At 50.1% G+C, this 12385-nt stretch overlaps 1 protein-coding gene across 3 annotated transcripts; it reads left to right on the forward strand.

Moving 5' to 3' along the window:
- Positions 1 to 102: 102 nt before the first annotated feature.
- LOC122393491 (ankyrin repeat and MYND domain-containing protein 2-like) lies at positions 103 to 12213 on the forward strand. 3 transcript variants are annotated; one of them, XM_043389540.1, is made up of 5 exons: positions 103 to 196; positions 3444 to 3631; positions 3851 to 4016; positions 10307 to 10446; positions 10805 to 12213. In XM_043389540.1, the coding sequence occupies exons 2-5, from the start codon at positions 3458 to 3460 to the stop codon at positions 11702 to 11704; spliced, it is 1380 nt and encodes a 459-aa protein (XP_043245475.1). In that variant the 5' UTR covers positions 103 to 196; positions 3444 to 3457; the 3' UTR covers positions 11705 to 12213. The 3 variants fall into 3 exon arrangements, with proteins under 3 accessions (XP_043245475.1, XP_043245477.1, XP_043245476.1); XM_043389542.1 differs by lacking the exon at positions 103 to 196 and adding an exon at positions 204 to 218; XM_043389541.1 differs by lacking the exon at positions 103 to 196 and adding an exon at positions 2184 to 2194.
- Positions 12214 to 12385: the final 172 nt, after the last annotated feature.

Consider the following 12385-nt stretch of genomic DNA (forward strand, 5'->3'; position numbering starts at 1 on the left):
GTGAAAAGCTTGCATGTATCTAATTTTAGATTACGTCATTTTATACAGAATTCGTTTGCAAACACTACTTGCATTAGCCTTGGCCCTGGCGAACAAGCGGACAGTTTTCGTCGTTTTCGTTTCGTGCGTTGAGGTCGAAGTTGATAACGTGATCCGTCACGATCCAAGACAGGATCTTGGCAGGATCCATTCCAAGGTGGGGGCGGAAGTTGAATTTTGTCAGTTTTCTGTATACCTGCCTTTGTTTTGTTTGTGTATTGTGGGGTTCTATTGTGCTTATGCCCCTTCCTCCTCGAAAATGTCTAATGCTCTTTCAATTCAATAAAATTCAGGTCAAGGTGCTGCCGATTGCAATTGAGACTTGAGGCAGTAGGGTCGGTATCGGTAACCCTGGCGTCACCGGTAGCTTTTTCGTTCAAGGCTAAGGTTGCCTGTATCAGGCCGCCGTGCCAGGCTGAAGCATGCTGTGACGTCACTGGGTAAGAGAAGATAACGTAAAGAACGACTCGGGCAGACTCAAATCGACTCAGGCAGACTCAAACTGACTTGACCGACTCAAACCGATTCAGATCTACTCAGACTGACTCAAACTAACTCAGACCGACTCAACCGACTCAAATCGATCGGCTCAAATCGATTCCGATCGACTCAGACAGACTCAGGCAGACTCAGACAGACTCAGGCAGACTCAAACCGACTCAGGCATACTCAAACCGACTCAGGCAGACTCAGACCGACTCAGATAGACTCAGAACGACTCAAACTGACTCAGACCCACTCAACCGACTCAAATCGATTCCGATCAACTCAGACAGACTCAGAACGACTCAGACAGACTCAGGCAGACTGAAACCGGCTCAGGCAGACTCAGACCGATTCAGATCGACTCAGATAGACTCAGAACGACTCAAACTGACTCAGACTGACTCAATCGCCTCAAATCGATTCCGATCGACTCAGACAAACCCAGAACGACTCAGACAGCCTCAGACAGACTCAATGCGACTCAGGCACACTCAAACTGACTCGACCGACTCCAACCGATTCAGGTCTGATGATTCAGGTCAAACCGATGGGCCTGTCTGAGTCGGTCTAAATCGGTTTGAGTCGGTTGAGTCGGTTTGAGTTTGTCTGAGTCTGTCTGAGTTGTTCTGAATCTGTCTGAGTCGATCGGAATCGATTTGAGTCGGTTGAGTCGATCTGAGTCAGTTTGAGTCGTTCTGAGTCTATCTGAGTCGGTCTGAGTCGATCTGAATCGGTTTGAGTCGGTCGAGTCAGTTTGAGTCTGCCTGAGTCGGTTTGAGTCGTTCTGAGTCTGTCTGAGTCGATCAGAATCAATTTGAGTCGGTCTGAGTCAGTTTGAGTCGTTCTGAGTCGGTCTGTGTCGATCTGAATTGGTTTGAGTCGGTCGAGTCAGTTTGAGTCTGCCTGAGTCGGTTTGAGTCGTTCTGAGTCTGTCTGAGTCGATCGGAATCGATTTGAGTCGGTTGAGTCGATCCGAGTCAGTCTGAGTCGTTCTGAGTCTATCTGAGTCGGTCTGAGTCGATCTGAATCGGTTTAAGTCGGCCGAGTCAGTTTGAGTCTGCCTGAGTCGGTTTGAGTCATTCTGAGTCTGTCTGAGTCGATCGGAATCAATTTGAGTCGGTTGAGTCGGTCTGAGTCAGTCTGAGTCGATCTGAATCGGTCCGAGTCTGCCTGAGTCGGTTTGAGTCTGCCTGAGTCTCTCTGAGTCGTTCTGAGTCTGTCTGAGTCGATCGGAATCGATTTGAGTCGATCGGAATCGATTTGAGTCAGTTGAGTCGGTCTGAGTTAGTTTGAGTCGGTCTGAGTCGACCTGAATCTGAAAGGGTGGTAAGTTATCTTCTCTTCCAGTGACGTCACAGCATGCTTCGGCCTGGCACGGCGACCTAATGCAGGAAATCCTAACCTTGAACGAAAACATTACCGGTGACGCCAGGGTTACCGATACCGTAGGGTCCACGATTTCCAATAATCTCAGCATTTGAAAATAAGCCCAATACAATGTAAAAGTAAAGAAAAAGATCATGATTCCAGATTCATGATAAGAATAGCTTTGCTCTCCTAAAACTAGCCATTATAGTTTTGACAATAATTTCAGTAAACATGAGTTTCTCTATTAAATCATGGTTATCGATGTCTATGTTATTACGAGCGAGCGAGCGCAGCGAGCGAAGTGAGTCTTTTCAATATAACGGAAAAATCTCAGTATGAGCGGCCCGGCCCGGCCCGGCCCGGCCCGGCCCGGCCCGGCCCGGCCCGGCCTGTAACGCTTTTGAGAGGCTTATATCTCAGCAACCGCTGGACCGAATGGCCTGCGGTCTTTTTTGCTGGGTAGCCCCATCCCTTCTACCCCGTAATTGACTACTTTTGATACATCTCAGTGACCGCCGTGGCACGTGCCACGTGAAAAGTCAGGGGTGTTCAAGCAGTTTTGCAAAAGTAATGATTTTGAGAGGCCCATATCTCAGCAGCGGCTTGAGCGATTGTCTTGCGGTCATTTTTATAGGGTAGCTGCATCCCTTCTACCAAAGGTCGGATACTCTTCATCTATGTGAGTGACCCCCACTGCACGTGCAAAATACAACAATAAGAGGTGCCAAATTTGTTCCCATTTCAGTAACTCGGTAATTACTGGGGCGATTTCGCTGAAACTTGGCATACATGTAGGCACCCACCAGGCAATGCATTCCCATGTGTTGAGTTAGGGTGCTACTGCACGTGCGCACGTGCAGGGGGCGTTTCCAGATCTCGAGAACGGCTGGGCCGATTGCGCTCAAATTTGGTACACGGTTGGGGACAGGTTAGTAGGGTGCCGTGCAAAAGTCATTTTGGACCCCGTTTGCACGTGCGCACGTGCAGAATGCCGCTTCCAGATCTCAGGAACGGCTGGGCCGATCGCGTTCAAATTTGGTACACCGCTAGCGACCGGTTAGAAGAGTGCTTTGCACAAGCCCGTTGGAAGTACCCTCTCGCCCTGCTGCAGCTGCAGGGCTCACTATCTCGCTCGCTCGTTCTTCGCCCAAAAGGCGTTTTACTGGTATAAATAAACTAATATATGAGGACAGGAGATCCGTGGTTGTAACCCTGTGCATGTGCCGCATAATGGCTCAGCTGTCCATGCGCTTCTAAACCAGGAAGCAAGCAATATTGACCTAACAAGCTCGGCTATCATAGGACGTGGGTAATGCTCATTCAGTAATCTGTGACCCTAGATATTCCCTCTGAAGATGGTCTGGTCGGACTGATACATTTTTTTTCTCACTGTGTGGCATTTGGAGTACCTATGTGTATTGCAATGTGCAATACAAGTTAGGTAATGGTTTCCCAAATCTTACTAATGCAGCATGATGTAAAATGTAAAGGCTTATTATCAAAATTCCCTGTATTGTGTTGTGTTGCTAACTGTGGTTTCCTTTTCACAGAAATTCCTACCAAGATGTCACTGAAGGAACTTTTTGATCACATCAGCAATGATGACCTGGAGGCCGCAAAGGCACTTCTGGCAGGAGGCCAAGTGAAGGTCAATGATGCCGATGAGCATGGCATGTCTGCCCTGCAACATGCCAGTTTTAAGGGCCTGCCCAAGATGTGCCAGATGCTTCTGGACCAGGTATTATACAATGCACTGTTGAATGTTGCTGGCTATTGTTGCTGGCTATTGTCAGCCTGCTATTGTATTGTAGTTTATGTATCAATTAGGTTTTTGTGGTTGCAGATGTATTTGTATTTCCTACATATCCCCACCCGTTGGATTGGTAACTCTTCTTCAGTCGTGGTGTACACTGCACATCATCTGTTGGTATTCTCTAGCCTCCCACCCCGTCCACAGGGCGGCGACGTCCACTGGGACGGCCACGAGCACGGCTACACGGCTCTGCACTTTGCCGCGCTGTCGGGCAGCGAGCCGACCGTCCGCTGTCTGCTGGCCGCCGGCGCGCGGACGGACCGCACCAACTCAGTTCACCGCACTCCGGCCCAGATGGCTGGCTTTGTCGGTACAGTAGGTCTACTAAAAAAGTCCCCCGCTCCAGAGGCGGCCGGCCGGCCGAACCCCCGGATTCCAGCCCCGACTCTATTGCGCAGGCCGCGGCAGCGACACGGGTCAGGTCGCGGCGCCCGGCGAGTGGGTCAGTTGGCGGCGGTCGGCCGTGGAATGAGGACGCGGTGTGTGGGGCGCAGAGATGCCGCAGTGCAGAGGAGGGGAAGATAATGACTCTGCACGATGCCGGAAATAATGCCTTTGTGATCTAAATTAAACACCTGCAGTGCATATCCTCCCTTGCCCCATTCCTATTTTATCATAATCCTTCAATAAACTGTAATGGCCATTCAGCGCAAGCAAGCAAACAAAACAACCCGTTTAGCGGCGACATCATCTTGGATAAAAAAGCGACAGTCATGATTAGAATAGACTTGGCGCGAGGACAAATCGAGGGGTATAACTATATGTATCACATACCGAGTATTTTATTCCCATTTAGCGAATTAAGATTGGGGATCTTGTCCAACAAGTCAGCGGCCGTTCTAGACACAGAATAATGCTTTGTATTCGGTCACATCATTATCTGCAATAATTCGAAGCGATATTTAACCCTCGCCGGCCGAGAAGAAGGGGTGGATGCCGCCACCATGCATTTTTTGCGGTAGCTCAAAGCACACTGATGATAGAAGGCTGACATTTTATATGCCTTACATTTCATTCAAGCCGGATCACTTGACATCAACCACGTTTTCAGGTCAGGTCACTTAACTATGACGTCTTAGGTAAACCTCTGCACGGTTGTCGGTTATAAAATGATGCAATCCGCAATGCACTTTGTGTCGTATAAGCATAATGGGGAATTATGGAAACTGTTAATTTGGCATCGGAAATGATATGAAACTATACCTCAAGCACATGAAATCGTGACTTCATACATTCTTGGCAAGGTCTAATGCTTCACTTTTGCCTTGTTCACCTTGCGTGACATCATTTATGACGTCACTAGGGTCATAGGAGCGTTTCGTCAATAACTCCCGATCAAAATGAGCTAGCCAGTCGGGACAGCCATCAATGGACTTTGCAAGACTTTGTTATGCAACATGTCCTCCTTTCAACAGCTTCGTGACCTGCGTTGCCCTAACATGACATTGACCTCAGGTAAACATGCTAAATTGCTTCACCTAAACAAAAAAGCATATACCTAAATCGACGCGTCTGAGAACAGAAAACACGATTGTATCGAAATGACGATAATGCGTCTAGTTATTTACCAAGAACCGATCAAATGCCTTGGGCCCTTGACCTGCCCTAAGAGGTCGCTGATATTTTAAAATGGGGTGCCAGTCGCTGCGTCACGTAACGACGCAAGCGCTCGTTTTTTTTTCCCGCGAGGCTCTAGCAGCTAGCTCAATTATAGGAGCTAAACATGGGGTCGGGGAATCGCTCCCTTCTCAGTCACTATTTGGCCGGGATAGTATTTGCAATTATTGTTAAAATCTAGCATTTTAAGATTTCAAATGACCCATTTTTTCCCGTCCAATTTTTCAATTCAAGGTCATAACATCAGGTTACGTCAAGTGACCTTACCTCAAGGAGAGTTCCTGTGCTCATCATATCTAAATACACCGACTAACCGATCGCTTCAGAACTTTCAGCGATTTTAATGGGCAACAGTATATGTATTTGAAACGTTTACTTTGCAAGTTTGACATTGTTGACAGAAAGGCCGGGTCAATTTTGAGATCGCTCAACGGCTCAAGTCAATGGGAGAAAACTGAACTGCGCTTTTTTGGACGGAACGCATAATAAACACTCTGAAAACATGTGGTGCTTGATGAGATACAATACTGGATGAGAAAATTGTTTGTTTTGTTGGGGGCCATCTTTTCCGGTCTAAAAAGGCCCTTGCAGAGCTATGACATAACTATGCTGTGGTGTAGTGATTGGGTTGTGCGAGCCAGCGACAGTGATCTGCGGAAGCGAGACTGTTCCTGTGGGACGATTGCCTTGTCGGGACGGTCCAGCCGTCTCCCAAACGGTCACCCGAAGAGGATTATGTGTCCTGGACTGGATCCGACATCAACTACAGGTTGGCTGGTGGGGTGACCTCCAGTCCAGAGGGGTAAGCATGAAGGCTAGGGGCGATGCGGATGGGTTTTTCCTGAGGATAGCGAGGACGGAAGGAATCTAGCACCCTTGAACCTTCCTTATACCTACTGAATGTATCTCAGGCTGTTAAATCTCCTAAGCGTATTTTTTTTTCTCTACATCGTCAAGGTGTCATTAACAAAAATATGAAATTCGGGAGGATAAATTAACCAGCGCCCAGCTGGGGGTCCTGGATTTCCACGTCCTGCTGGGGGGGGGGGGGTGTTTGAACACCCCCCCTTCTAACTCGGCTCCTGGGCCACGTAGCGATACGCGGAAGGCGGCGTTCGAAAGAGCGTCAAAAATAATGAGGATTTCACTTCGGTCAATTTTTTGGTCAGGTCAAAGGTCAGGTCACCAGAGGTCATTGAAGGCAAAATTTCGCCGATTTCCAGGTCGAATGTCGACAATTTCCAAGAAGCCAACGCATAACTCGGGAACCAATAGAGCTACAGCGCCGCGGAAAATCGTATTCGATAGCCCTATTAACGCCCTTTCTGAGTAAATTTCTCAGATTTGACCTAACGTCAACGGTTTTGCCTGCAGGGGGCAAAAACTGCAAAAAATAGCCGATTTTTTCGGAAACCGTTTTTCTGCAATAACTTTTGACCCAAGCCTTCTACGAGCTTACTTTTACCGGCATCGTGTTCCTCTCGTCAAGACGCATCGAATGAACTATAACTTGACCTTGAAAGGTCAACTTGAAAATTTGACCTCAGGTCAAGGTCATGACCTGACCGGAAAGGGTCATGTTGCATATCAGTCGATCCGTATCGTCGAGCTGAACACATCTAAGGCGTTTTCATTGCTCTAGCATGCCTCTATCAAAAGTTATTTGCGAAAAACTGTTAGATACCATTCGTGACCTAAGATGACCTCAGGGCATAAACAGGGGTCACGGACACCATTTTCATGTTCAGTGTGTCTAAACCACTTGTAATTCAGTGTTTGGGAGTGTTTATAATGTCTTTCGTCCAAAAGAGGCGCATTTCAATTTTCTCCCATTGACTTATAATGGGGAGGTCGCAAAATTGACCTGACCTTAGGTCATCGATATCAAAATTCTGAGATATACATTTTGTTCATGCTATTGCTCTTAGCAATCGCTGAAAGTTTCAAAGCGATCGGTCACTCGGTGTAGCTATGACAGACATTGAAACTTTTTATGAGGTGAGGTCACTTCAAGTGACCTGGTGACCTGACCTTGAATGACCTTGGTCTGAAATTTTTACAACATGTGTAGAATTGATGTATGATAAGGTGTACCAAAAACGGCCGTCGTTTTTGAGATATTCGCGAAAAACCACAAGGGGGGGGGGGGGGGGGGGGTGTTCAAACACCCCCCCCCCCCAGCAGGGCGCGGGTTAAATGTAGAAATTGTGGCCAACAGAACATTATCAGTTGCGTTCAACATACTCGCAAGCATGTTCACACACCCAGCTTACATATGAGCCATTATTTTTGATAGACATGCTTAAGTTATGAAATCATCTGAAGTGTTTGTCAAGTTCCACGATACGGATCTAATATCCTGCTATGCATTATGACTATTTCTGGTCAGGTCATGTCTTTGAACATAGGCCAAATTTTTCAAATGACCTTTAAAGATCAACTTTTGATTCATTCGAAGCGTTTTGATAAGAGGAACACGAGGGTGGTAAAATTAATTTCATGCAAGTTTTAAGCTAAAAACTTTTAAGAGTTTGTGGAAAAGCAATTGGTTTTCCCATAACACCGATGGTGGCAGTTGTTGTAATTTACATGCTAAGCCGTTGACCCTAATTAAATCTGACAATATTATTCAGGTTTCAGACATAGCGGTAAACGAGCTGATTGTTGTGTTAGGTTAGTCTCTTTCGGTCAATTTCAGAGTGGGAAGGATGATAGGAATTAGGGGGAGACAGGGGGCCTGGGCGGGAGTCCTGGACCTCATGCTCCGCTGGGGCCGAGCCCATCACGTGGGTTGGATTGCCCTGACACATGGATAGCCCTGGGCGGTGTTTCACGGCCCCGCGCTGCAGCACGCTGCGCTGCGCTGCTGCATTGTTGCGGCGGTTGATATCAATTCGGCTCCACGCTAGCGTTGCGAGCCATAAACGCGGGAGCCAGGGGGGGCAGCTTGCCCCCCCCCCCTCCAACTCTGGGGCCGTGGGGGCGGTGCCCCCACAGCTTTGAGACGGAATACCACACTTTTTTGCAATGTTTTCTTTTTTGTTGAAAAAGCTGAGGGATGAAAAATAAGTGGCCTAAAACCGGTGAGAAAACTAGATTTGGGGGGACCCTAGGTTGATCTCTATTATGGTGTGCCCCCAGTCTGAAAGTAGTTCCCGCGTTCCTGTTGCGAGCTTCCGAGTCTGTTGATGTTTCCATGGAAATTGGAAACCCAATGCACCGGTGCGCGCAACGCACCCTGTCTAAGCAAAATTTTACCATCGATGACCTCTAGTGACATGACCGCTGGCTATGACCCGATCCAAAATTGGCTGAAGTATTTTTTCTTCTTTTTGCTACTTTTGACGCTACTTCGAATACCACTTAAATGCCCAAAGCTGAGTTATAAGAATGATGCTATTGCTCAATCCCCATTTCCCCTCCAACAGGGCGTGAGAGTCAAGGCATTCCTGTGGGGCACGGGCTAACAATGACTATCTCATAATCATTGTGGCCATGAACATCTACTGCCATTCTTTAACACCGGTTTCGCTGCGCTGAGCGGTGGCCGTCCCGTTTGTTGGATTCTACAGCTGGCTGGTGGAAAGCGTTACCGGCCGCCCGTCTACCGCCCGCGGGCCGGACCGAGCGGTCCCGCTGACCCTACCTGACCTGAGCCCGGCGCGATATGGGACAGGCAGACGGGGGTTCGGCTCAGCGAAGGCAGCGCCCACTGGTGCTGGGGACTTTTTTAATAGACCTACTGTACGTGCGACTGGTCCGTGTTTAACAAACAGTTTTCCCTTTTCGACGCATTGCTTTTCAAAGTTAAAGCTTGATATTTGCTTGTGTCTGCGGCAATTGATGTGCAGGGCTTATCTCAATTGTGGCATGTCTTTAGTTTGACCTCAGAATTAGATGGTGCATCATAGGACGAAATTTTCATCGCTTTATCATAGTGATGTCCGCCATCGTCAGTTCCTGTCGGGCTAGTTACGGCAGGGCGGTCGGTGTCGATATTGGACGTCGGACTTGGGGACAGGTGGGTTGGGTAGCATTCTGTTGATGACAACCCGCCCACCTCTCTTTTTTTTTGTCCTGAGGTGATTCGACTGTTCTTCCCAATTTTCATTGATAACGCTCATAAATGATGCGCTGGTCATCATAATCAACATCTCTCTAAAATCGATGTTAGTGTCACACGATGTGAGTGAGGCACGTCTATCTGCCCATTCCGCCCGCCCACATTCCTGTAATCCCGTCAACATTCACATTCCCGTAGTTCACCATCCTGCTATCAAGCCCATCCACCGGCTCCACCCCCGTCCACTGACAGCAGTGCGCTCCTCCCCCACCGTCCCTCCCCCTCCCACAGTGGGGAACGGTCGACCAGAGCATGCAGATCCATCGATCTATTGGGACAGGATGGGGCCGGGCGGGGCTGGGGAAGAGCACACATGACCGAGGGAGGTACTGGGCGGGGCGGGCGGCAGCGGGGGAGGGGCGGGCGCCCCGACACAGCTCGGCAATGTCGCAGATTGCCGGTGACTCCCTGAGGGACCGTCGTGAGGGAGGGGTGATCCTGTTACGGGAACGATCGGGCCGCCGCCGGACAGGCAGTGGTGGGTGGATTGGGATTAGCTATTGGACGTTTGATGGGACACTGGTTAATAGAGTTATGTTGACCGTCTTACTTTTGTGCTGGATAAGAATGTTGCTCATCTCTAGTCACGGTCATCAAAAAGTTTCACACGGAAACTTTTTGCGGGCTCACTTTTAAGTTTCGAGATTTTTTTTCTTTGAACGATGCCCATTAATTACTACCAAACTTGTGTGAACCGAGCAGCTTTGTATTTTCCGCCTGTTTGCATGTAAGTAATACTTTCAATGTCTTTAGAACTTATCCGTTCATTTTATTCGTCCGCTTACAGTAAAATTGTGCTTCGTTCATTGAACAGACGTTCCCTCGATCTTCCATTGACAGCCTCTCTCCCTTCCGTCTAGGTAACCACCGTGTGGTGGCGCTGATAAACAACTTCATCCCCCGGGAGCTGATTGACTACTACACGGTGGCGCGGGGCCAGGAGACGGAGCCCAAATTGCTGCCCTCGTTGGCGGCGCCCACACACCACCTCCTCATGCAGGTCAGAACTTATCACAAACAGTCGTGTAATAATCGAACCGGACAGCTGAGATGGAAGGAGTGTGTTTATGACGCAAAATAGTCGATAATAGGATAGCACTTGGTCATCAGGATATTCCTGGAGATAATCGATCAGGTGCATATCTGAGTTCCAAGACAAAGCTCGCGAAATAATGTTAGCTGGCGAAACCAATATTATGCAGCATACAGTTAACAAATAGTAGTCGCTAGGTACTTCCTTTGAAGTGCACCAACTCGCGACCTATGGTGGTCGACTGGCCTTACCGTCCGGCGTGTGCTGCGGACTGATCGCTCCTCTCACCTCTGCTCCATACTGACCATTCCCTTCCGATCGCCAGGTGAATCTGCACCCTGTACACATCGTCAACGTGCTCCGTCAGTCGGCCCAGCTCTTCAGCCACCTGACACGCGTCTCACGGGTCCTGGAGCTCATTAGCGAACGCGAGGTGCGCAAACCCTCGGGCGGGAACGACGTGCTGGCCGTCAAGGCACACTACCTCTCCTGTGTTCTACGCTCGCTCGACGAGGCACGGCGGGCCGAGCTGAAGAAGCTGGGCAGCGGGGAGGGCGAGGTGACCGAGGTCGACCAGAAGGAGCTGGCAGAAAAGGTGTACAGCCACATGAGCCGCGCCTGGCTCCGCTGTAACGACTCCATGGTGGAGGAGTACCAGGAAAACTACCTGCGCGGCTGTATCAAGAGCTTCCCGTGTCGCGAGACGCCGCTCTTTCAGCAGCTGGTGGCGAATCTGGCGCGCGCGCCGCCGGCGGCCGTAGAGACCAGCGCGCTGGGTCTCCTCTCGGCGGCCATCAACGGCCAGCGCGCCTTCCAGGACGAGAAACAGTGCTTCGCGTGCGGCGAGGAAGGCGCCACCAAGCGGTGCGCGCAGTGCCGCGGCGTGCAGTACTGCGGTCGGGAGTGTCAGCGCGTGCACTGGTTCACACATAAAAAGTTCTGCGCGGTGCTGAAGCAGCGAGTGATCGAACAGGAGCGGCGGGCGGCGGCGGCGGCGGCTGCTGAGGCTGCTGCCACGGCCGGCGGGGAGGCGGCAGCGCTGCCGGCCGCAGACGGGGCGGCCACCGTGCCCGAGGGCGAAGACGATGACCCCGGGCAGGGGCCGGCGCAGGCCGCCGGGCAGGGAGCGGCACAGGACGCCGGGCATGGAGCGGCACAGGCCGCCGGGCAGGGAGCGGCACAGGACGCTCCTCTGAACCAGCCTGTCGCCGGTGAGGCCCGGTAGTGTGTCCAGGACTGGACGGTGTCATTTCGTTGTAATGTGTCAGTGTCATCTGTGTGCGGCGCGATCTGCACTCAGTGTTTGATGGTAAAACCGGTACGTGCGAGCAGAGATATTGTGACCGGCCATATTTCATGTGTCAACACTTCCAAGCGGAATTGTCAGGCTGTTGTGATGGTCACTAAAAATGCAGCCAAAGTTCTAGAAGCGGCATTTGACAACGTGGGGCATCCTGCGTGGCTTCCTGAACGCTGCGACTGAACCATGTGAATGTGCTGATTGTGTCACGCTTGATGTTCGTATGTGTAAAGAGCGCAGAGGTGCGTGCCTGCCGAGTATATGTAGGTCGAAGTCAGCACCCGCGATGATCTTCAGAACTGACTTACCAGTGACCGTGCTAGGGAAAATGACAGATTCGTGCTGTTGTTCCCGGCATTTGCGGGTCATTCACCTGCCCGTACTTGTATGTAGACCGGCCAACTGCAATATACGGTCACCCATTCGTTGTGAAATGTGTCTTTGATGCAGTCAGGCACGTACAGCATAGAGCATGCATTTGGATGATCGTCTCCTACGCTACTCGGGGGATGTGAGCTTATTTGAACTGGGAACTCTCCTCAAACGCAAGATGAGCTTCCTACACAGCGCGCGCGCATCCCCTGCCAAGACTGGGGTAACCCAGGA

The sequence above is a fragment of the Amphibalanus amphitrite genome, unplaced genomic scaffold (assembly GCF_019059575.1).
Source record: "Amphibalanus amphitrite isolate SeventyFive unplaced genomic scaffold, NRLGWU_Aamphi_draft 000537F_arrow, whole genome shotgun sequence".
NCBI classification, from domain to species: domain Eukaryota; kingdom Metazoa; phylum Arthropoda; class Thecostraca; order Balanomorpha; family Balanidae; genus Amphibalanus; species Amphibalanus amphitrite.